The 24,668-nt window shown below is 37.2% G+C and overlaps 2 protein-coding genes and 1 pseudogene across 2 annotated transcripts; all 3 read left to right on the top strand.

The window, feature by feature from the left end:
• Window positions 1-7,224: 7,224 nt before the first annotated feature.
• Window positions 7,225-13,003, top strand: LOC103929445 (casein kinase 1-like protein HD16). The gene is made up of 19 exons (XM_009338653.3): window positions 7,225-7,416; window positions 8,243-8,424; window positions 8,502-8,719; window positions 8,819-8,944; window positions 9,035-9,108; window positions 9,183-9,252; window positions 9,361-9,416; window positions 9,552-9,623; window positions 9,716-9,810; window positions 9,943-10,009; window positions 10,337-10,466; window positions 10,559-10,777; window positions 10,860-10,990; window positions 11,207-11,381; window positions 11,471-11,561; window positions 11,765-11,922; window positions 12,011-12,199; window positions 12,328-12,430; window positions 12,590-13,003. Exons 2-18 carry the CDS (start codon window positions 8,322-8,324, stop codon window positions 12,385-12,387), a joined length of 2,034 nt encoding a protein of 677 aa, XP_009336928.2. The 5' UTR covers window positions 7,225-7,416; window positions 8,243-8,321; the 3' UTR covers window positions 12,388-12,430; window positions 12,590-13,003.
• A 2,029-nt stretch (window positions 13,004-15,032) lies between these two features.
• On the top strand, window positions 15,033-18,157 carry LOC103929444 (FRIGIDA-like protein 4a). The gene is made up of 3 exons (XM_009338652.3): window positions 15,033-16,069; window positions 17,078-17,253; window positions 17,372-18,157. Exons 1-3 carry the CDS (start codon window positions 15,181-15,183, stop codon window positions 17,969-17,971), a joined length of 1,665 nt encoding a protein of 554 aa, XP_009336927.2. The 5' UTR covers window positions 15,033-15,180; the 3' UTR covers window positions 17,972-18,157.
• A 294-nt stretch (window positions 18,158-18,451) lies between these two features.
• On the top strand, window positions 18,452-23,932 carry LOC103929443 (annotated as a pseudogene).
• The last annotated feature ends 736 nt before the right edge of the window (window positions 23,933-24,668 follow it).

Below are 24,668 nucleotides of genomic sequence, written 5' to 3'. Positions count from 1 at the left end.
TCCTTAATTTTCCCCTACTTTCTTCTTAATTCATATTTCTCCGGTCGAAAAATGAACTCAATCAGATCCTGCGCCCTCCCAATCATCGGGTTCATGTTCATGGCCCTCCTCAGCCTCGGCTACGCTCAGGAGGCCCCAACTCCTTCTCCTACCAGCGACGGTAAGTTCATCAGTTTCCTTGCAAAAGACTCAAAATTTCATTTTTAAATTTGTTGGGTCGGTCTAAAAATTTGAAAAGTTGCGGACTTTATGGTTTTTTGTGATAATTTTGTCTAATTTTTCTGGGTTCGAATTCTTGCAGGCATGGCGATCGATCAGGGAATCGCTTACACGCTTATGATGGTGGCTCTTGCAATTACATACCTCCTGCACTGAGAGATGGATTGATTTTCTCAAATTTTTGGAGGAGAAAAACCAAATCAGGAATCACTATGAGCATTATTGTTGTATACATTTATTGATCTGGTGATATTATAAAAATTCAAATTCTTTTTTTTTTCTTTAGTTTTTGTATGTATTTTTCTCCATATAGTTAGATGGAGAAATCTGCAGTTTGGTAGAAATATTTATATAATTTATTGTTAGCTCATAAATTTCTATGAATTATGGATCTCATTTTTTTTTGGGTGGGGATTGGGCACTTGGAAACGAAAACTGAAACCAAAACACGAATCAAATCGGACCGTACTAAACGGTTTGATTTGACAATTTGAAATGGTTTCGGTTTTGAAATCGAACTAAATTGTAGAGAATAGTTTGGTTTTGGTTTTTGTTTTGGCTTTTGGCTTTTGGTTTTTGGCTTTTGAAAATCACACCGACACCGAACCACACCACAAATACTAATAAACATTTAATTAGATGTTCTTATGAGATGTCATGTTTTAATTGGTTGTTTGTTAGAGTTTTATACATTTGGTATCTACTAAACCACACTAGAATATCATCATTCATCATTTGCTGCATGTTCGCTTGTTGCAATATGGTTGCTGTTGGGGGTGGGCACAATTTGGTTTGGTATAGTTTTGAGTAAAATCGAAACTAAAATTTTTTGCAGTTTGGTTTGGTACGGTTTTGAAGCCAAAACCTAAATGAAACCAAATGGTTTGGTTCGTTTTGATTTTAAGAAAAAAGTGTACATTTTAAAATATGCATCTATGTCTAAGATGCTCTTATTTTCTACGTCATACATTAATTAATGAACACATATAAACAATGAGTACATTGAGTGAGGATGTTTTGATAATCTATTTCCGTCTAAAATTAGGACAATATATGCACAAACAAACCTGCAGCAACCATATATGCAGCAAGCAAACTTGATGCAAACAAACATGCAACGCAAATGATGAATGATGATACTCTAGTGTGGTTGAGTAGATACTAAATGTATGGAATTCTAACAAACAAACAAACAATTAAAACATGACATCTCATATGGACATCTAATTAATTGTTTATTAGTATTTACGTGCGATTCGGTTTTGGTGCGGTTTTCAAAAGCCAAAACCGAAATCAAACCGATCCCTACAATGCAATTCGGTTTCAAAATCGAAATTGTTTCAAAACCACAAAACCAAACTGTTCGGTGCAGTCTGATTTGGTTCGTGTTTCGGTTTCAGTTTTCGATTCCAAGTGCCCACCCCTAGTTGCTGCAGGTTTGTTTGTGCATATATTGTCCTAATTTTAGATGGAAATAGATTATCAAAACATCCTTACTCAATGTACTCATTGTTAATATGCATTCATTAATTAATGTATTGTGTAGAAAATGAGACCGTCTTATGCATAGATAGGTGTATATTTTAAAAACCGAGCTGAACTGAACCAAACCAAACGGTTTGGTTTTATTTCGGTTTTAGCTTCAAAATCGCATCGAACCAAATCGTAAAAAGTTTCGGTTTTGGTTTTACTCAAAACCGTACCGAACCAAACCATATCCACCCCTATCTTAGTCTACTGCGGCTTGCAAATTTTCTTATTTTTTATTTTGGCCACGTTGTTGGTGAACCCAAAATTAGTTTTAAATGATTGAAAGTGCTTTTAAAATAAAGGCTTTTTGAATTTCAAAAATAGTTGAAGAGGCTGTTTTTTTTAAAAAGCGTTTTTAGGTTGCTTTTTTTTTTTTTAAGAAAAACTAATGAAAATAGTTTGAAAATTTTAAATTTTAATGATAAGGACAAAATAAAGGGTAAAGTGAATAATACCAAGATTGATTTTTTAGAATAAACAATACCAGAAATTTTTCGTTAAAATTTTCTTTTTTTTAAAAACGTTTTTAGTTGTTTAAAAATATTTTTTAAGTTGACCGAGTTGGCTGACCACAAAAAATAGGCCTCAATGTTCATACAATCAACCTCTTCGCAGTTCTCGATAATTGCTTTCGGCCTTGCTGGCCCATATCTCTACCCTTGTTAACTTGCAAACTATTAATTTCAGCCTATGTTTTTCTTTTGGCAAAATTGGCTAAAATCATGAAAATACAAATCTCAATTGTTGAAATAATCACGTCTTAAAATTTAGGGATAGGTTGTCAATATTTAATAACTAAATTTGTTAATATTAGATTAATTCATCGGCAATAATTTATTTTTGACAAGTTATACGAGATAAGTAATTTGCAATAACTAACTCATAATCGAACTCATCACGTATACGTACGATACAACCTTTGCATTATTGGAAGTCAGAGACTCAGAGATAAGACCTCCTCCATTAGTGGCAATTTTTACTAATCCGTAATTTAGTGAGAGGAATTGAAGTCAGATCACATGCTTCCTTTCACAATTGGCATTCTTTACTAATCCGTTGCAATGTGATAAGGGAGAGTTGATTTGAGAAGGAGTTAAAATTTGATACATTCCCAAATGGTTACGGATAATTACACGTGTCATAAGTGGATAAAAAACACCATCATGTTGATTATTATTTTTTTTTTTTGAACAAATAACATTATTTACACTAAGAGATGGGGTAGTCTAAGGCCATCTTTAACCGACTCGGTCAAAGGATCATAGCGATAAAAATAGCTCAAAATGACACGAAAACCGTATCCAATCGAGGGCTAGGCCAAAGGGCTTGTGGGCCCCATCAACCCAAAACCCCTAAATCAAGCCAACGGGCTGACCATTTCCAGCCAGCCAGCCTTCCAGCCCAGGCTTAAAGTGCATTTTGCCAACCCTCCAATGCCACAATGTCAAGCTTGATATTTTGCCAACCCTCCAGCTCAGCCTATTTGAATGTCAATCGTTACCTGACGTCAGCATGACGTTAGCTAGCGACACGTGTCACTCGAAATCTCATTCGAAAAATTATTGAGATTACATAAAAATAAGAAATCTGGAAAGTTACTTACGTTAGAGACATGTGTTACTCGAAATCCTATCCAAAGAATTATTGAGATTATATAAAGATAAGAAATCCGGATTCTTATTCATTTGGCGACAAGTGACACTCAAAATATGTCCGAAAACCTTATTTTAATGTGGTAGTTTAATTTAATTAACCACATTAAAATAATAAATTATGTTTGCCCTATGCCTCTTTGGCCCCCTCGGTTGGAGATGGTTTTTTTGTCAAAGGGCTATGTTTGGCCTATGACCCTTTAGTCCCCTTGATAATGGTCTAACACTGTTCATTAAAATGTAATTTATTGGGGATTATAGGGCTAAAAGGAGCCCTTTGGCCTTCATTTGGTTGGAGATGACCTAAGCCTCACAATGGTTTATCAATAATGTGGTTCAAATTCGCTTTTGATGAGAATCAAACATAAGACAACAAATGAAACGTCATGTCAATTGTTGGTTGAACAAAATGGTAAACTGAACAAACATTCGCACAATCCTAAACCACATACAACCAAACTTATCACAAAACTGTGCAACTTATTTCATTAACTATAATTGAAAAGTTGGAAGCGCACTATCTATTATATTAAAAAATTGTATTTGAATTTTCTCTAGTCTAAAATTTATCATCCCGATTTAATAATTGTTGGAGGTTTGCTTCGTAGGACTGAATGGGAATAGATAGAAGACTTTGTTGCTAACGTCGGCAGAGGAACCATCATGGAAGCTGAATTTTAGGGTGTTTACATGGGTCTCTCTATGGCTTAAGATGAGGAATGCAAGGATCTAATTCTTCAATGTGACTCTTGTGCTGCTGTCACTTGGATTTAACAAACTATTTTAGTTTGCACCCACTCTACAACCTTATAAAAGATTGTAAGTGCAAGTCTAGCGTGTTCTTTAGCCCGATGGACCGGTGATTCCAATTATCCAATTGCCCTAGCAATTGGCTCTAGCCCATGTGGGAAATGGGGCTCGGGGAAAGCTCGGTGGACAGGCCAGGCTGGAATCCATCGCCTAAGAGCCTGAGGCTCAAGTGATGAATGGCTGACGTCATCCTGACGTTAGCCACAATATAAAATTAATAAAAATAAAAGATATTAATAAAAAATGTAAAAAATTAATTAAAAAATGTAAAAAATTAAAATAAAAAATCAGAAAAAAAAATTAAAAAAAAATGATTTAATTTTTCTATAAATATGTTATCATTATCTTCCAACTTACACCATAATTTTATATTTTCTCAAATACTTTGGGTTGTAATTTCTTATTTAAAGACACGTGGTACAACGAGACCGGTTAAAAATCATATCCCAAATTACAAATAAAATTATTTTTTTATTATTTTATAAAATAAAAAATACTAATATTTTATTGCCTATTGCCATGGCTATTCAGTTTAGGAGTGGAGATGCAAAAGGCAGTTACTGTTCACTAGAGGCTATTCAATAGTGATTTGCCCTAGGGGGCTTTGTAACGCTGGAGTTGCGCTAAAGAAGCTATCAAAATAAATTGGAGATGTGAAGTCATTCATACTTATAGGGTGCGTTTGTTGCACCGGACTATCTCGAACTGGACTAGCTTCAGAGACTAAGTTGGATTGACTTAGACTATACTAAGTTGGATTGTCTTAGTGAAGTGTTTGGTGTAATATCGGACTAAAAAACAGGATAATTAACAAACTATAATATTATATTATTTAACACATTTCCAATAATATTTTATTATTAATTCAACATTTTTTTTTTTCTAAAAATCTCTACCCCTCTTTGGAAATTTCTTTCCTCTTCTCTCTCTTTATCTCCGTCCCATCTTTCCTTTTCTTTATCTTTTTCTTGCAAAACCCAAGTCCTTCCCATCTTTCCTTTGAACTCTATAATCTATTCAACCAATCAATCATCATCTCTATCAATTATCTGACTGACTCCGTTGATTTTTCCAATTTCTTGATTTTCTTTTTTCGGCGAGTTGGTCAAAGTGTCGATTGAGAAAGAAAGAAGCTTTGAGCATTATTTGAAACAGAGAAAAGGAGTTTTTAGAGATGGGTAGACGAAGAAAGCAAAGCCCATGGGTTTTTTGGAATTTTTTTGTTCATCCCCAAAGCTAGCCATCTGGGATTTTTTTTGGGAAAAAAGAAGAACAAGCACCGTCAATTGCTGGCCACAGTGACGACGTCGTAGAAGAAAAAGGAAGCCCAAGGATTGGATGTCATTGTTTAGCAAGCAAAAGCTGCGGTTTGAATCTCGGTCTCAATTTTCTTTTAGTCCCGCTTAATACTAAGCGAAAGTATGAGGCTAGATAATGGGGTTTAGTGAAGTGAGGAGGGTCTCGTAGTTGAGGCGAGTCCCATTTATTGTAGCCCAAGACTTTATCAAACGTAAGATAATAATCCTGATAAAGACAGTCAAAGTCAATCCCTCCTAAGGAGAAACAAACACACCCATAAAAAAAAAAAAAAAACCTCAGCTAACCACATAGATGACTCATGACTTGGTCTTCGCGTTTTTTGTTTCTCCTCCGGTCCTACCATTGTTACTAATTTTTTGGGGTGTGCTATCCACACACATCCCAAATTACTTCTCAAACATCTCTTGTTCATTTATGTTTGTCAATCTTCTTCAAATCATTTGATTTGACGACTGAAAATTAGAAGGATGTATGAGAAGTAACATGGGATGTGTGGATATCACATCCCAATTTTTTTAGTTTCTGATATTATTGGGGGGAACCTTCCGATAGCTGTCCCTGCCTAGTTTTTTATTTTTTATTGGGCTTTGCCTTCCTCCGTACCAAAAAAATAAAAATAAACAATATGTATGCAATTTTATGAATGACGTTGCATTCAACAAATGTAAATAATGAATTTACCGATCATAATTGAGATTGGGACAATTAAATTTTATGAAAATGATACGTCTTTAAAACGATTGTAGGATCATAAATAATAAATTTCCAAAATTTTCTATTTTTCACTTTTTAATTTTTCAAAAACTTTCTAAACTTAAAAGAAAAACTTAAGAAATAAATGGGTCAATCATGGAGAGGAAGGTAAATGGGAAGACTCCACATCTTTTTTATGGTCGTTTCGGAACTCTAATGCTTAAGTATAAAATTATGTGGTTCAAACTTTTTCGTTCTATCTTACATTATAATTTTTCTTTTTTCGATAATGTTGTTTTGATAATTATCATTCAGTATTATGATCTGGTGGTATTTTTCTTCATTTATAATTGAACGGTTTTAAGTTCAAATCTCGTACATGGTAAATTCGATACCAAATTAGGTTGCGCATCATGTAGCTTAGCCGAACTCATTCCCTTTCTTAATGTAAAATATATCATCGTACTAAAAAAAAAAAATTGTTTGATAATATTCAATATAAATCCTATAGACTTAATTCTAAACTTTATATGCATAAGAAAATGCATATGCCTCTATAACGCAATGTCAAAAAATAATAATGTCTATATTTACTATGCGAGTTTAATTCTTACCCATTTTTTGCCCCCAAACAACCAACAAAATCGACACGATTAAAGCATCAATAAAGACGCACGTGATTTTTTTTGGTTTGGTAAAATACACGAGTTAAAACTTGGTATTATAAAAATCTTTTTGGATATTTTTTAAATAAAATACTTTTTTCAAAAAATCTTTTGTAACCGGTCCAAATTGAATTAACCCACTACTAATATTTGCTGACCTCAGCACCTGCCCGGCTGCCCCACCTGAAACAAAAATCTAAAAAGTTACAGTACTTCAAGGCAGCCACGATTCAATACTCACGTACACGATAGGGCCTCTGCTCCACCAATACATTCGCTCCACGTCTTCCCTTGTGGTATCGCACGCACCAGCTCGCTTACACCGTCTTTCCCATGCGGATACACCTCTCTCTCTCTACGCTCTCTCTCTACACATTCAGACCCACCTAAGTCACCCACCGTCAAATTCTTTGATAGCCTCTCTTCCATGAAACAAACCCCATTTTGTTAAATCCTCCATTTTTTTCTTCATTTTTCATCGGAAGAATCCTATTGGGTTCTCGAATTCATGAGCTTTTTATCAAAAGGTACGTGTTTGTTCGATAAAGTTCGATACTTTCCTGTGTATTGCCATTTGGGTATGCTGTAAATTTGCCTTTGATTCTGATTGTTTTGATGTTTTTGCGATTGCAGTGCATCGGTTTGTGTGAATCTGTATGTGGGTGTTCTTGTTTTTGTATTTTGATTTTCTGGGAATTTTGTGCTTGCTGTGTTTGCATGGCTTTTTGGATTCATCTAACTGGTGGGTGGAAAATTTGAGATGGGTTTGATTGATTTGAGCTGAAAGCTTTCCGAATAGGCAGGTTTTCGGGTTAAAAGTTTGCGCTTTTGTGTGATGTTTGTGGTTTATGGATTAGATGTTTAGGATTTCAGTGATGATTTTACTTTTTGGTGATAGATTTATATGTCGTTCTGTTTGAATGAATGATTGGGATATAAGACTGTTCGGTTGAACTTTGAACTTGTGGGTAATCGGGATTTTGGCCAGATGAAGATCAATGATGTTGTAGCTTTTGGAAATTAATGTAATTGTGCTTGGGTGCTAATGTAGCTGTAGTTGTGTTGAGTAAAGTTTTGAATGTCTATTATGTTTGTGATGGACATCAACTTGCAATGCCAGGACTTTTAAACCAAATTTTGTTTCTGCGATATATAATGGTTCAGTTAAAACGTGTCGCTGCTATGAAAATTCACGTGTCATTGGAATCATTATGCATTTATGAGTTATAGATCTTGTTTTCACTTGTATGTCGTTGAATGACGTTACTAATATGAATATGTGTCAATTTAAATTTTGTACGGTGAGTATCTGAAGTAAAGAGAAAATCTGATTTATCGTCTTTTGTTTGTTAGGTTGAATCTAAGGCTTTAATTTTTCAACATTCTTTTGGGGCTGGAGAAGGAAAGTAGAGATTATTTGCATGAATATAGAATGCCAGATTTAAGAAGTGGAGTTCGACGTTCAAAGAGGATCAATTATGTCCAGGAAGATCCTGCTGTTCTAGTTCCAGCTGTGCGGCCTGGTGCTGGAAAAGGTAATAGCTTCAACATTCTATTCTTGATATCTTCTGAAAAATTCATTTAACCCCGTGCTTTCTTTGTTCAAGTGCAGTTCTGACTGGTAAAGGTAGGGGTAGAGGGTCTAGAGCCCTGAATCAAGGTAAGAATTCCAAGCTTTTTGGTGCTGGAGTTGGTGGCCAAGGGCATACAGGTTTGGGTTTTCCAGAAAGAGAATTAGCGCCGGTTCACGACGAGTTGGTAGATCAGAAAGGTGCACAGAAATTGGTTGCTATGGAGGATGAAGGAAGCACTAGTCCACTTCCGGACAGAGTAATTTTATGACCTTTCTGATTAGCTTTATGTATATTACTATAGAAGCGTTGTCCATTTAATATAGTATATAATTCCTATAAATTTTGTATTTTTCAGGTACAGGTTGGCAAATCTCCCATGTACAAGCTAGACAGAAAGTTGGGGAAGGGGGGTTTTGGACAAGTTTATGTGGGAAGAAGGATGACTGGCGGCTTAGGGTGCTCTGGGGCTGATGCCTATGAGGTTTCATAGTTGCAGTGCATCTCTAGTATACCTGTGTAAATTCTCTGAGGAAGTTGTGTGATACTAATGGTCATTTCCTGTTCATTGTAGGTTGCTCTGAAGCTTGAAAGTAAAAATGGTAAAGGTTGCAGCCACGGCCCTCCTTATGAGTGGCAAGTATACAGGTAGTGCAATATTTCATCCCTATTTTAGTTAAACTCTAATCTGTGTATCCTGACCATTGTTTTTACGATAACAGTACTCTTAATGGATGCTATGGGCTTCCCCTCGTCCATTACAAAGGTCAACAGGGAGAGTACTATATCCTAGTGAGTATCTTGTCTATCCATATTTGTTTCCTTGAAAGGTTTTCCAAATGTTGGAAATATTGTGAATACTTTCCATTCATGAATAATTATTCCTCAATATGAATACAGGTCATGGATATGCTAGGGCCAAGTTTATGGGATGTTTGGAATTCTCGCAATCAGTTGTAAGAAATCATATTGTTCTCTTCTGTTTTTATGCTCCAAGTTTCAGAGTCAGTATTCTGAAAATTATGCACCTTCAGTTTATGGGCTATATTTAACACTTTGGTCTTGCGTTTCTGTTTTTGTTTTCTCCAAAGGCTGCCTGAAGAGATGGTTGCTTGTATAGCGGTGGAGGCAATCTCTATTCTGCAGCAGCTTCACACTAGAGGGTACCTTGATATTAATTAGTTTCTCCGTCTTTCTTTTTCTTTTAATTTTTTCTGTCGCATACGTTGTTCATGGTTAATGATTTTCGCTGCAGTTTTGTGCATGGAGATGTTAAGCCCGAAAACTTTTTACTTGGTCTACCTGGAACACCTAATGAGAAGAAGTTATATCTTGTTGATCTTGGTTTGGGTATGTGTTCTTTGTTAGACAAGTATTGGGAAAAGAAAAACTCTTAGACCACAGTTGAATGTGCTTCTGTGTATTCATGTCATGGGAATTTTGAACAACTTGTGACTATTCTTGTATGTTTTTCTTCCTCAGCTTCCAGATGGAGAGATGGGTCTTCTGGACGTCATGTTGATTATGACCAAAAACCTGATGTTTTCAGGTAACTACAACCTTGACCATGGTGTGTGCGTTGGATGGTCAGTTACAAGATGGTTAGGAGGGATTGAGGGGAGAAATAAAAATTGTTATCTTTTAAGTATCATGACAAAAACAATTGCTTTAAAGGGGTTTTATTAGATTTGGAAGTGAATATAATCTAAGAAGCATTTCAGAAAATAGGACAATTGACTGATTGCACATGTCACTTAATTGTAGTAACGAGCATTATTTCAGTTTGATATGGATTACAAGTCCTTTAGAAGAATTTTCCTTATCTGAAATTCACTCATGATCTGAAATGGCCTAATGTATCTGATATCTTTAAAAGGGGAACTGTACGTTATGCAAGTGTACACGCTCATTTAGGAAGGACAGGGAGCCGAAGGGATGACCTTGAATCGTTAGCTTATACCCTAATATTTCTCCTTAGAGGAAAGCTTCCCTGGCAAGGCTACAATGTAAGTTCATTTGTTATTTCACTATGCATTACCATTCCAGCTGGATGGCCTATTTCTGTTTACAAATGCTAACCTGGAGTTTGGGGCTGCAGGGAGAGAACAAAGGTTTTCTTGTTTGCAAGAAGAAGATGGCAACTTCTGCTGAGACGCTATGCAGCTTATGCCCTCCCCCTTTTCAACAGTTTCTTGAGATGGTTACCAATATGAAATTCGATGAAGAACCAAATTACTTAAAGCTGATTTCCCTTTTTGATAACAGCATTGGCACAATTGCCTCTCTGCGACCTATCAGAACTGATGGAGCTGCAAAGGTGGTTGCTCATGTTATAATCTGTTGATAAATTTTAAGTTTCTGGCCAGTTCAATTATTTATTGAAATTTTATGCAATGTAGGCGGGTCAAAAAAGAGGAAGATTGCCTGTTGACTCGGTAGATGATGAGCAACCTAAGAAAAAAGTTCGCCAAGGTAGTCCAGCTACTCAGTGGATCTCGGTCTATAATACCAGATCATCAATGAAACAAAGGTAGTTTCTGTGAAGGGAACATAAATCCCTTTCAGGTTTTCTTACTTTATTTATCATCGGCAAGGTAGAGAAGCCTTGACAATGTCTCGCCAATCACCCATCCTAAATCCCTGTTTCCCGGTTTACCTTTAATCTAAATTCTTTTTGTTGTTACTTTATTCTTGGCTTTACATTCTTGTTCCTGTATCAGCGAGTAACAAGAAGGCTTCTCTGCAGGTATCACTACAATGTTTTGGATCAAAGACTGGACCAGCACATTGATAAAGGAAAGGAAGATGGTTTGTATATTAGTTGTGTCGCTTCATCTACAAATATGTGGGCTGTCGTCATGGATGCTGGGACTGGCTTCACATCCCAAGTTTATGAACGATCATCTATTTTCTTGCACAAGGTAGCTATTAAGTACTTCCCATCAAGTTTCACTTTGACATTTAATTATTTTCTGTTCCAGAAAGTTGATGATTTCTTATTGTCCACCAGGAATGGATAATGGAACAATGGGACAAGAACTACTATATTACTTCACTTGCTGGCGCATTAAATGGCAGTGCTCTGGTGGTAATGTCCCAAGGTAAGTGAAACTAGTTTACCAAGCTTCTTATTGTCTTTGGCAATGTGGCTGGGGCTTGGTTTCTGCAGTGCAGTCACTTATCTTTGCCCCTACCTTCAGCATTGATCTGCAGGATATATCTCATCGAATTGTCATTCTGACTTGGTTGAGCTGTTCTTTTCTAATAGCTAATTCCTAATTTTTTCGCTGTCTTCCCATTGCAGGTGTGCCTTATACTCAACAATCCTACAAAGTCAGTGATGTGTTCCCTTTCAAATGGATTAATAAGAAGTGGAAAGAAGGTTTCTCTGTTACCTCCATGACTACTGCAGGTAGCAGATGGGGTATAGTCATGTCCCGAAATGCAGGTTATTCTAGTCAGGTATACCAATTTAAAACTCCGGTTGTAATGTTCTGTTTCAGGTGAAACAGTGCAGAAGCTAACTGCGTCCTATGCACTATCTTGCTAGGTTGTCGAACTTGATTTCCTGTATCCCAGTGAAGGAATCCATAGAAGATGGGAGAACGGATATCGGATTACCTCCACTGCGGCTACGGAGGATCAAGCTGCATTCATACTTAGTTTACCCAAGAAGAAATCACCAGATGTGGCTCAAGAAACTCTACGGACATCGATTTTTCCAACTTACCAAGTGAAGGTACATTTTAATTGCTGAGATATATCCAATTTGGGGAGAGTGGGTGTTGCCCGCCTAATAGAATTAAATTACCTTAGATGTATGATTTTTTTCTGTGGTGGATTTACTGTTTATTTTCGCTGTGGCAGGAAAAATGGTTAAAGAATCTCTACATTGCATCTATCTGCTACGGGAGAACGGTGTCTTGAGGATCAGGTTCGGTGAAAAGCTGCATGATGATGTTAAATGCAGGTATAATATGATGCTTTTAGATCCCGTGTTAGTTCAGTAAACTTCTTCTAAGTTGTGGGCTCGAACCTCGGACTCAAATCACCTCCATCCAGTTTTTTAAGTATTATTTCGATAAGCAATAAGCTGTTAACATTTTCTTGGTAAACTGGGATTTTACAGCGACACCAAGGCGGCATTATGTACTTCTCGGCGGATGGCTGATTGCACCTTTTGTCTAGCCTTCCTGACGATACAGAAAGTTCTGTACCATGTGGAGGAGGCAAAAATGCTTTCATGGAGAACGTATGAGTAGAGGCACTAAAATGTACCGGCATTCGTGCTTATCGGAGGTAGTTCAAAGACGTAGAAGTTTGTACTCTTGGTATGTTGTATTTTGGTTGTAGAAGGGATGCAATTCTCCAAGTTGAAGGGAAAAAAACATAACCTCTTGGGGGAGAGTTCAAGTTTAAGAAAAAAAGAAACTCTTGGAAGGCATTTGGGACACAAGTGTGTCACCCTCCCAAAAGTATGTGTGTAAAGGAATTGTAATATTTATTATAAAACAAAAGTAATGAAAATTGAAAAATTGACTCATCCATCGATTGAGATTTTGCTTTTCCAGTTTCCAATGGGGTTCCTCATGTGCAACTTAGGGCAGTGCTATACATACTTATTTTATTTTTCACTCTTTTAATTTTTACTGTCGGATTGAATGAATTGAAGAAAATTAACGGTAAAAAATTTAATAAGAATGTGTAGGAAATAAAATAGGTGTGTGAATAACACTTTCTTATTTACTAATACTTACTTTTGGGTGGTGCATGTTTCATTGATTCCTTACGTTGACGATTTTGCAAAGGGAGGTTTTCCCTTTCCTTTTTTTTTTTTTTTTGGTAAAAGGATACTAATATGGGGATGTCTTTTGTGATCTTTAAGCTAATTACGTACTGTCATATCTAAATTTTAATTAAATAATTAAAATCTGCATAATTCGAATTACGTGACGCTTTTGTCCTAAATGTCTAGTCCCTAATGCCGCCATTAGAGTGGTATGCGGTATGCTGATGTAGATAATTTTGTCTCTTGATACAAGCTGAGACAACTCTCTGAACCCCCTTATGGGCTTAGTCTAGTGGTGAGAGTGGATATAGAAATGGATAGGAGTATGCTAGGTTCAGGTTTCGAAACCTCCAATGTTTAAAAAAAAAACCTTGTCTATGTTATGATCCACCCACATGATAATTGCATGATCCTTACGATGAGATGATTAGGATCCACCTCATCCGGATTACAGTTTAATAAACGCATGTTAATTACTTTATTCTTCTAGATGAAGCATTTGTTTGGTCCTGAAATCTTCAGCAAACTGAGCTATGAGCTTTTCTATTAGCCATCCAGGGTGGACTATATGAGTCACAAATCGCATTTTGTTGAAGATAAACGATTCTTCTCACTTCATTTTTCTATTGAGTGCTTTGTAAATCAAAATGAGACAAGTTTGATACATTCCAGTTCAATCTTACAAAATGAGACAAGTTTATATAGGCAAAAGTCATAGACAAACAGCTACAATCTTACGAAATCATAAAGCAAAGGATGTCGTAGCAAATAGTGAAAACTATTTACCCTATACAAAAGTCTTCAACGAATAGTGAAAGCTTAGCCAACCCACATGAGGTAGAGGTATCCATACTTACAACAAAACAGCTATATATATGTATGTATGATATGCACTCTTATCAATTAGGGCAACTTTCAAAACACAGTAACTTGTACTGCAGGTTGCTGCAGTGGATGTGAGAAAATATTTGTGCAGCTCAGGCCGCATAACCATCCGATTGGGCGGGCGAATGTACTACGATGAGATTGATCGCCCGAGATTCACACTGAGAGCAGATCAAACGGCAATAAGTTGAGGTGGAAAGTCTTGTGCTGCGGGTGAAGTTGAAGAAAGAAAAGAGGAAGATTTTTGACTCTCCATCACCTGTGCAAGTCTCATGTGATCCTTGCACTTACTCTCAGCATTTTGATCAATTATATGTGTTGGACGAACCCGAAGAATACGATCACCTATCTCGCTCGTTCTCCATGCGTTTCGGGGATCATTCGAAGATCTTTCGGAAGAATGAATCGATGGTTTAGGAGTAGAAATGAAATTGTTTGTTTAATCCTTTGTTGCTATGTGTGTGTATCTATGTGTGTGTGTGTGTGTGTGTATGCATATATAGTAATGTTCATCAGTTCATGGGATAAGAAGGGTGTCTTTCTAAAGTTTTGTATGGGAAAATCCCTATTGTCTATAGACTCTATACTCACTTCATATGTTCTTACGTAGCGAGTAATTTTTAGTGTATTCGGAACACAGTCACGTAGTGTTATTATTTCACTCAAATTATAACACGTGAAAAAGCGCATCACATAACTTGTGTTACATGTACTCATAATTAAGATGATAAACTATAATTAGTGTTATGAATTGGCTAAGTGTATGTAAAGTTAATTTGCCATTTATGGTAAGTCATTTGGCAACTCAAATATAGGTATTGGACCAAAAGAGGGAAAAAAAAAAAAAAAAACCAAAGGCAAGGAGGGTTCTGCAACTAAAACGGTACCGTTTCATCGTAACGTGAAAACCGAAGGGAATGAAAGAAAATTCAGATTCACCGCGCAGAGGCTGATCTTCTGCTTCTTCTTCGTCTTCAGAAAATAGGGTTTAGGGTTTTCGTTTCCGAAAAATCCCCAATTCAGTGACTTCAGAACAGCGTCGTTTCATGATTTCATCACCATATCCGCCAATGGGGACCGAAGTGGTGGTCACGACGGACCGAGTCCAGAAGTTCTTCGAGGACCTGGAGGCGCAGAAGGCGATTCTCTCCACCTCTACCAAGCTTTTCACAACCCTCTCCGACCACTTCGATTCCCTCCAGAAATCCATTTCCGAGAAATCCCATTCTCTCGAATCCAAAATCCAATCCCTGGAATCCCGTTCCCGCGAAACCTTACAATCCCTCGACCACCGCGAGGCCTCCATCCCGGAGCGCGAGTCCTCCACCGCTGCTCGAATCGAGGAGCAGAAAGCCGCGGCCTTGGCCGAGGTGGAGAAGAATGCTTTTGGGGATTTGGATTTGGCGGAGACCCTGAAATCGTTTTGCAGGAAAATGGACTCCCAGGGTTTGGTGAAGTTCATCGTGTCGAAGCGGAAGGAATCGATATCGCTCCGGGCGGAGATTGTACAGGCGATTTCGGAGGCGGTGGACCCGCTAAGATTGGTGCTTGATGCATTGGAAGATTTTTTGGATTCTAAAGCCAAGAAATTCGGGGTTACCGATAAGAGGTGGGCGTGCGGGCTGTTAGTTCAGGCTCTGTTTCCGGAGGGTAAGCCCAATGCTGGCACGAAAGGGCCGGAGTTTTCTAGGAGCATGGTGGAGAGAGCGGCGGGGATTGCAGATATGTGGAAGGCGCAGATGGATGGAGATTCAAACGGTGGTGGCGGGACATTGGGGGCTGCGGAGGCGGTGATGTTTGTGCAAATGCTCGTTGGGTTTCGATTGAAGGAGAAGTTCGGTGAGGAGTTCTTTAGGAAGTTGGTAATGGAGCACGCAGCGAGGAGGGATATGGCAAAGCTAGCAAGGGCTCTAGAATTCGGAGAGAAAATGGGAGGTAAGTGTTCACAGTGTTTGTTTAATCAATTCCAATTTTGTTGCAACAGTTTGTTTGCAAAAAAACTTATGCTGCCACTTGTTGAGAAACTTGTATTGCGAATGGTCTTTCTGCTTGCATATTGAGGCATAACCTATCAAACTTGAACCTACATTGTTGCTGCAAGTTTGATTCCATTACCGGTTTAAGCTTAGCTAGCACGTGATTCGGATTAAAAGTCTTTGTGAGCCTAGCAAACCTAAGATTAAGTTAATGTTGACACTTACTAAGCCAGTAGGACAGATTTCAGTCTCATGTTGCTTCATTATCAAATGAAATCTAAATTAGAAATTATGATTTAGAAAAGCAGCACTTCTATGGCCAAGGTTTTGAGTTGATTTTGATAGTCTGCAGACACTCGGAGTGTAATATCAGGGAATCATTTAGTGTGTGAAAAAGTGAAAAGCTTTACCTCTTGTATGTTATTTTGCTTAGAATTTGAGCTGTAGGATAGCTGACGTAGTAAATTTTGATGATGAAGAATTTACAGCTCTTCAGAAATTTCCGCTCAGAGAGACATTGATATGTTTAGGAGCTAAGTTTCCCAATGATAATTTGATAACCTCCATACTTTGCGTAAATAGTAAATGCTAGAAATAAGTACGGTGTGTACCTTAGTTTTGCCTCCCCCTCTTCAAAACTGATAATAACAGATAGTAAACTTAATCTTATGTGAGAGGCCGAGAAACGTATGTTTGTAGTTTGTACCTCCCACTTGTACATAGAATAGAATGAGTTTACAATTGAGGGATGAAAGTGTTAATGCTTACGAACATCTGCCCAATTTATGAAACGAAACTTGGGTATGACTTGATTAAGTGTTTGTTCCACTGATTTGATTCTTCTGAGAGAATCTTTTTTTGTTCTTCTTCCCTCTTATTTGGTTCAGCATCATTAGTTGATTGCCTAGATTTTCATTTTGTAAGCATTGCCCGTTGTGCATACTTGATGAATTTCTGATTTGTACAGATGTCATTGATGAGTTAGTGAAGAATGGCAAGGAAATAGAGGCTGTATATTTTGCTTCTGAGTCTGATTTGACCGAGAGATTTCCTCCTGTTTCTCTGCTCAAGTCGTATCTCAAGAACTCCAGAAAGAATGCTGCGACCATATTGAAGAATGGCAATAATAGTGTGGCTGCTACTGTATGTGTAACTTTCCTTTTGTCTTTAGTTTCCCCAACAGAGTTTTGTTTTTCACTCTGTAATCAGAAGAGTTTCTGCACACTTTTGGGAGATTTATTAATCGAAGTCCATCTTACAGGAGGAATCGAGCACATTTGAGTTGAATTCCATCAAAGCAATCATCAAATGTGTAGAAGACCACAAGCTTGAATCAGAGTTTTCTCTTGAGAACTTAAGAAAGCGGGCCACTCATTTGGAGAAAGCCAGGACAGAAAGGAAGAAGAGATCAGCATCTTCCAGCAGGCCTCATAATAATAAGCGAGCCTACGGTGGCAGTGGAGGTGGTGGCAGCGGCAGTGGTGGGGGTGGTGGCCAAGGGGTTGGACAGTCTTCTTCCCGCCCTGCCAAAGCCGCCAAGTTTTCCAATGCATACCCCTCCTTCACCCGCAGGAACCCAAATCCTCTTCCACAGCATAGCCCTGCAACAAGATACTCTGGTCCTTATAATTACCCGAGCCAAAGTGTGTACGATGGTCCAACAGTAGCATCATACGGATCCACATACGGAGCTCCCCCTGCTCAAAGCCCCGCTGCTCTTCCGTCGCAACACTACTCCCTTTCTGGGGACAGCTTGGGTGCTGCCGGCTTCCGAAGTAGTGGCGCTTATGGTGGCCAGACCAACTACGGGTACGCAAGTGCTGCTCCACCAGCGTACCAGCCTCCTTCGTATCCGCAATAGTTAGAAGCAAAACATATAGCTTAGATGATGGAAGTTTCTTTTTTAATTTTTTTTTAAGAGTCCCTCCAATTGTATAATGACATGTGGCGTACCGAACCTTGTTCCGGTCACACTGAAAAATCTCTTCATGGATGTATACCTACACATTCATAATGTCAAGATTTTGATTCTCTCCGTTGGATGCAATATCGTTGTGTGTACCTTGAAAGTTGGATGTGCTTGTTAAGAGTTTGGATTCATAATGTCAAATGATTTGGTTGAAACATCATATTGGAAGTCTCGATTTATGTTCATATCAACTTTTAGTATATATCATATGGCGGTTAGTTTCTGAACTAAACACGAAAAATATCATATTTAACCGTTATATGATAAATATATTAAATAAGTGCATGTACATGAATAATTTAACAAATTATTCAAAATTTAGTATTCATTAACATTATACTAATGCTGGCTTCAAAAAATAGAAAAACATTTTAAGTTTTATTACCGCATAATGCGCTCTGTGTATATATAACAGAAACAAGAGTTTCATTTTCTACACAAGCAAAACAGAGCACATCACGGTGAGGAAGAGGACCGCCATGGCTAGTGATTCCAACGGCATCTTAGCTTCCGAGTCTTCCGTCAAAATTCCGACAATAAAGTACACCAAGCTCTTCATCAATGGAGAATTCGTTGATTCCGTTTCAGGTTCTCATCATTTTTTTTTCTTCCCAACAAAGTTATTAGCTTTCACGTACATAAGACTGACCCCAAGCTGACAAAGCTCCCTGCTTTGTGAGGGTCGGGGAAAAAGTCTATAGTATACAGTCTTACTCTTGTTTTGCAAAGCGATTGTTTTCCTCAACTCAAATCCGTGATATTTCGATCACAAAAGAGCAACTTCTCTGTTGTATCAAGGCTCGCCCTCTAGCTTTCACATACATAAATTGTTAAATGCATGTTGTGTTTTTTAATAGGGAAAACATTTGAGACGATGGATCCAAGAACAGGGGAGGTGATAGCTAGAGTTGCAGAAGCAGATAAGGAAGATGTTGATTTGGCTGTCGAGGCTGCACGTGCTGCCTTCGAAATGGCCCTTGGCCTCGCTTGCCCGGCAGTGTATGCACTCTAAATCGTACTCTCGAAAAAGAATTTACCGTGTAAAATTAGAATACCGTCATATGATATAAATTATATATATTGTCATTGCAATTACATTTACTTATGGAAAGGATTTTCTCTGCATCCCTTCCACCTACTCCTTTACATCAAACAATTTGAACTTTTGAAATTTGATCAAACGACTAAAATTATTATAACTTTAAAATGGGTCCGTATTTTTAACCGTTGAATCAAATTTCAAGGATCCGAATTATTTGATGAGAATGATTAAGTGGAAAGGGTCCGGAGAGGATTCATTTCCTTTAATTATTCAAGTAGCAAACAACAAAATCTCGTCGAACTAATTAAGAGAATTTTATTTTTTTAAATGTCATATAATTTTTTTTTTAGTTGTTAAATGAACTAAAATTTTTGCAATTTGTCATAATAATTTTTCGAAATCATTAATTTATCATCTTGTTCTAACTTCCTTTCAATTTTCATACAAAATAAATCATGTGCTTTGCACGACTTGTGTTCATGGTTAATTCGAACATTTCAACATAAAGATTGTCATCCGCTTTACCCTTTTCGAAACACAAAGAAGACAGTGCGGGTCTTTCCTCTTTTTCCAAACGGCAAACCCTCATATCCTCATATACCACATTAACCCCCTTTTTGTATTTTCGAAAAAACTCAAGAATTAGTTTTGTTAAAGACAACTTATTAAAAGGGGAGTAAGATATTAAAATATCTGAAATATCTTTCCGAACTTTATACGCATTATTGTTCTCTTTCAGCTTTTTTATGTTTGTTGGGATTCCATGTTTTCTAAAAATTATTAGAGCATCTCCCATCCGTGTCAGATAATTATATGATTTGGGTTGAGTTGGGTTAGGTACGATTATTATTGACCACGCCTGCACGCCATAAGCACTTATTAGTTATTACAACATTTGAAAAATCTCTCAAATAATGCATGTTTTGCATGTATTATTATTCTTTTCCAAAACTACTATTATTCTATTTGTGTTGAGTATCTGCAAAGATCTCCTCACGTGGAAATGGAACAACGAATAATCATTTTTATTATGTATAGGCTTTTTAGTCAAAATGATTCGAGATTTGCATAACTCTTGATTTTGGTTTTTGAGATTTGAAATCGATAGGAATGGTCCCTAAGTTTGTAGGTATTTTTGTCATTTTATTCTTATTTAATAGAGATTTTTTACGGAATGACTAAAATGATTGATGGTGGACAAACTCATAGATCATTTCTATCAATTTCAAATTTCAGATACCAAAGTGAAGATTTATACCAATTTAAGGAATCATTTTGGCTTAATGCCTTATGTGCATTCTTTTTATTAATATAAGTAGAAATGGTCATTTAATATTCCATTTGAAATGGTACTTATATTTTCTTTGTAAGTTCATTCCTCCACTTGTAATAAATGTATCTTTAGCATATAAATTTTATAATTGAAACCGTCTTAATCTTCATTTCAAGATCATTTTCACAAAAAAAATAATTTGAATCAAAGATCATTTAGTTATTCAAATTGTATCAAATAAATCAATGGTGTTTGTATCAAAGAATATATTAATAATGAATCATCCATTATTTGAAACATATGGAGAATAAACGATTTCCATTTCGACTGATTCTTTATAGGGTTGATCTTCAAATGAAGATAAAGACATTGAATGATTTTAATTATAAAATAAAACATGTTGTTTGTAAGTGAGGGAATGAACTCATCCCCAAAGAAGGAATGCAAGTATTATTCATATTTAATAAGTTTAAAATTCATATTTTGTTCAGAAAAAAAAAATGTAAGTGCATCAATTTTGATCTACTTCTCATATTCAAACCAACTAGCTCTTAGTTTAGCAGCATCTTCTTGTCCATATTGATAGCGTTGCCCCGAGTTTTAGTCGGTTCCCATTTCAACCAATATTGCAAAACTCACAAATATCTCCTACTCCGACTTTGATATTGTAGAACTGATATACACAAAACTAACATACTTGTTGATAATTTGAAATTGATATACAATGATAGAGGCCACCTCTTTTAGTATGTACCATCGAGAATATATTAACTTTATGTGTCCAACCCCCGATTAATAAACGGGTCAACAACACTCAAATTTGCTTATTGCATGACATAATGTTCAGGAGAGAGGAAGAATAATGCTGAAATTTGCGGACTTAATTGACCAACATGTAGAAGAACTAGCCAGCCTGGATACCGTCAATGCCGGAAATTTGTTCGGCAATGGCAAGATCGCAGGCATACCTTCTGTGGCGAACTCTCTCCGTTATTATGCCGGCGCAGCCGACAAAATCCACGGGGAGGTGCTCAAAATGTCGCGTGATTTTCACGGGTATACGTTGCTCGAACCCATCGGTGTTGTAGGACACATCATTCCCTGGAATTTCCCGAGCACCCTGTTTTTCACGAAGGTCAGCCCTTGCTTAGCCGCCGGGTGCACCATGGTCATCAAACCGGCCGAGCAGACACCTCTATCGGCGATTTACTACGCTCATCTAGCTAAGCTGGTATAAGCTCAGTTAGTCATGCTGTAGCTCTATGTTTAGCTAACTCTTGTGGACCTTAAACTCGTAAAAATCTGTCAGTTACCCTCCTACCTTTAGACTCGAAACCATTCCATCCAGTCTTCCGTCAATTTAAGTCGTGTGACATAGTTAGAGGATAATATTGGTATGCCCATGAAATCCCTATAGCAGTGAAATTATATTTGATTAAGCTTACAAGTTACAACATTACAGGCATGATCAAACCTATGATAATTTCATTGCTACAAGGGTTCATGGACGAGTAATGACAATATTATACTTTAAGTGTGTCAAGTGACTTAAATTGACGTAAGATTGGATGGAATGGCTTTGAATATGATGATAGGGGGAAATTGACAATGATTACCGAGTTTAGGGAAAAAAAATTGTATAGAGAATTATTTTTCACGAAGGTAATAATTTAGAGATCAAATCGGTAGCTTACTTGAACTATATCGGTAAGATTTCCAATGTGGCTCACTAGTGGTGATTTTGGCTTGTAAATTCTTATGAAGGCTGGTGTTCCTGATGGAGTGCTCAATGTGATAACTGGATTTGGACAGACTGCTGGTGCTGCCATCAGCCATCATATGGACATAGACAAGGTAAACTCCCGTTTTTCTATTCCTTCAAAACTTGTGTCACTTCTGGGGAAAATGTTTACGAAATTTTGAGGACAGTACGTGAATGTCTTGCCGGAATCTGTAATATTTCAGGTCACTTTTACTGGTTCGACGGAGGTAGGGCGTGAAGTTATGCAGGCAGCAGCAAAAAGCAATCTAAAACAAGTTTCACTCGAACTAGGAGGCAAGTCTCCCCTTGTGATCTTTGATGATGCTGATATAAATATGGCTGTTGAGCTGGCTCTCTTGGGAATCTTTTACAACAAGGTCATGTTCATAACTTTGCTCATTGTTAAACTGACTTATGAAGATTACAACAAATCATCGTTTGATAACCTTTTCAGTTTTTGTTTCTAATTTTTAAACATAAAACCAAAATCAAGCCAAATTTTCAAAACGTAACATTCAATTTTTTTTTTAAGTAAGAACAAAAACTGAAAATTTGAAAAACGAAATAGTTATTAAACGGAGCCTCAATTTGTCTCACTAAAATTCATATTTTAGGGAGAAATTTGCGTGGCAAGTTCGCGTGTTTACGTTCAAGACGGAATTTATGATGAATTTGTGAAGAAGTTAGAAGACAAGGTGAAAACTTGGGTAGTTGGGGATCCTTTTGATCCTAATGTTCGTCAAGGACCCCAGGTAATTAATCATTACCGTCTAAACTCATGTTCCAATATTTCTAATTCAAGTACTACATATGCTTGAAAATTCCTCAGCTTTTCAAAAAATACAACCTCGAAACTTCGTGTTTCGTTTCATTCGTTTCATTCCCTGAAAATCGCAGGTATCAAAGCAGCAGTTTGATAAAGTTTTAACCTACATTGAGCATGGGAAGAGAGAAGGTGCCACATTGTTAACTGGGGGTAAACCTTTGGGGAATAAGGGATACTACATAGAGCCAACAGTATTCACTGATGTCAAGGTACATTAACTTCGTGTTCCTTTTGATGTCGAATTCAACGTTCTATCCTTTTTCGGAGAAAAAAAAATGGATGGAACGTTAAATCCGACACGAATAATTTTTTTTCTTTCTCATTGATTTTATAACAATTTGATCAGGAGGACATGCTTATAGCCAAAGACGAAATTTTCGGACCTGTAATGGCGCTGATGAAGTTCAAGTACGCAGAGTCTCAAGAAACTTTGTTTTTTAAGCCCTTGCAATGTTACTTAATTTTCGAACCTGGGATTCACATTCTCAACAATTTTACTGATGGTACGTATGACGGTATGAGCTAATGTTGCAGGACGACCGAGGAGGCAATAAAGAAAGCTAACAGCAGCAAATATGGACTAGCAGCTGGGATTATAACCAAGGACCTGAATGTGGCCAACACCGTCTCCAGGTCGATTCGTGCGGGCATTATTTGGATCAACTGCTACTTGGCATTCGATCGAGACTGCCCTTACGGAGGATATAAGATGAGTGGGTTCGGAAGAGAGCTTGGTTTGCAAGGCCTCCACAAATATCTCCATACCAAATCTGTTGTCACTCCCATTTACAACTCTCCCTGGCTCTAAATTCCCAGACTCTTCAAGGCCAGGCAGATTGTGAAGTTGCTTCTAGATTATCATGTGTTTGAACTAACCCGTTTGTACAGTAAGTGTGTCAATAAGTGCAACTTCGATTGTCATGTTTGAGCGAACTTGGACGATAAGTGTGGCTTAGATTGTCATGTGTTTGAATTAGCCCGTTAAAAATAAATAAAAATACCGAGTTTGAGTTTGAAATATAGTAATAGCCTAAATGTCATGATTAAATATGGGTTGAAAAGAATTTTCCTTCTGCTCTTACTCGATGGCTACTTGTTTATAAGAAGTATAGCACTCGTCACGTCACCCGATGTATACATCCTTGCCGATTAGGGCGAAGCTCAGACGAGCACGGGGTATTTTCCAGTGACAACCAAGTACTTCTCCTAATATGTACCGCACACTCAACCAAGTGTTTCTTGTGATTACTAGGATCCAGCACAGCTTATACTAGATGTTATTCAGCATTAAGATGGCCAAGTTTGAACACCAATAGAAGAGATCTTTGCATCTCACCGGAAGTACATCTAAGGGCGGAGGGAGGGAGTGGCTGCCCTAGGCTCTAGGTCTTTCCACCTTTAAAAAGTGAACAAACTTGGTGTTAAAAGAGAATAAACTCCATGGTGTTTGTGTGCACTTTTATTGACTCCATGTGAACCTTGAGTGAATTCACTCGAAATCTTAGAGAAGAGATTGAATTTGTTAAAAAATAAAATGCTCTGTGAAATACTTTCAAATCACCAAAATCCTTCACTTTTTACATTTTAGAGAGTTTATATCACAAATGATCCCTGAAATAGACACATCCTATCAAGATATCTCCTGCAATTGAAAATCGATCAATGTAGTTCTTGAAAATGGATGTC

The sequence above is a fragment of a genome, unplaced genomic scaffold (genome assembly GCF_019419815.1).
Source record: "Pyrus x bretschneideri cultivar Hongxiangsu unplaced genomic scaffold, Pyrus_bretschneideri_v1 Contig44, whole genome shotgun sequence".
NCBI lineage: Eukaryota > Viridiplantae > Streptophyta > Magnoliopsida > Rosales > Rosaceae > Pyrus > Pyrus x bretschneideri.
The sequence above is the reverse complement of the archived record's forward strand: the minus strand, read 5'-3'. Positions and strand labels throughout refer to the sequence as shown.

Excerpts from the sequence above, each read along its gene's own strand:
- LOC103929445 (XM_009338653.3), top strand. The coding sequence starts at position 8,322 with ATGCCAGATTTAAGAAGTGGAGTTCGACGTTCAAAGAGGATCAATTAT. Across the intron at positions 9,811-9,942 it reads TCTTGTTGATCTTGGTTTGG|CTTCCAGATGGAGAGATGGG; the intron begins GTATGTGTTCTT and ends TTTCTTCCTCAG. Across the intron at positions 10,991-11,206 it reads AGATCATCAATGAAACAAAG|GTATCACTACAATGTTTTGG; the intron begins GTAGTTTCTGTG and ends GCTTCTCTGCAG.
- LOC103929444 (XM_009338652.3), top strand. The coding sequence starts at position 15,181 with ATGATTTCATCACCATATCCGCCAATGGGGACCGAAGTGGTGGTCACG. Across the intron at positions 16,070-17,077 it reads ATTCGGAGAGAAAATGGGAG|ATGTCATTGATGAGTTAGTG; the intron begins GTAAGTGTTCAC and ends TGATTTGTACAG. Across the intron at positions 17,254-17,371 it reads ATAATAGTGTGGCTGCTACT|GAGGAATCGAGCACATTTGA; the intron begins GTATGTGTAACT and ends TCCATCTTACAG.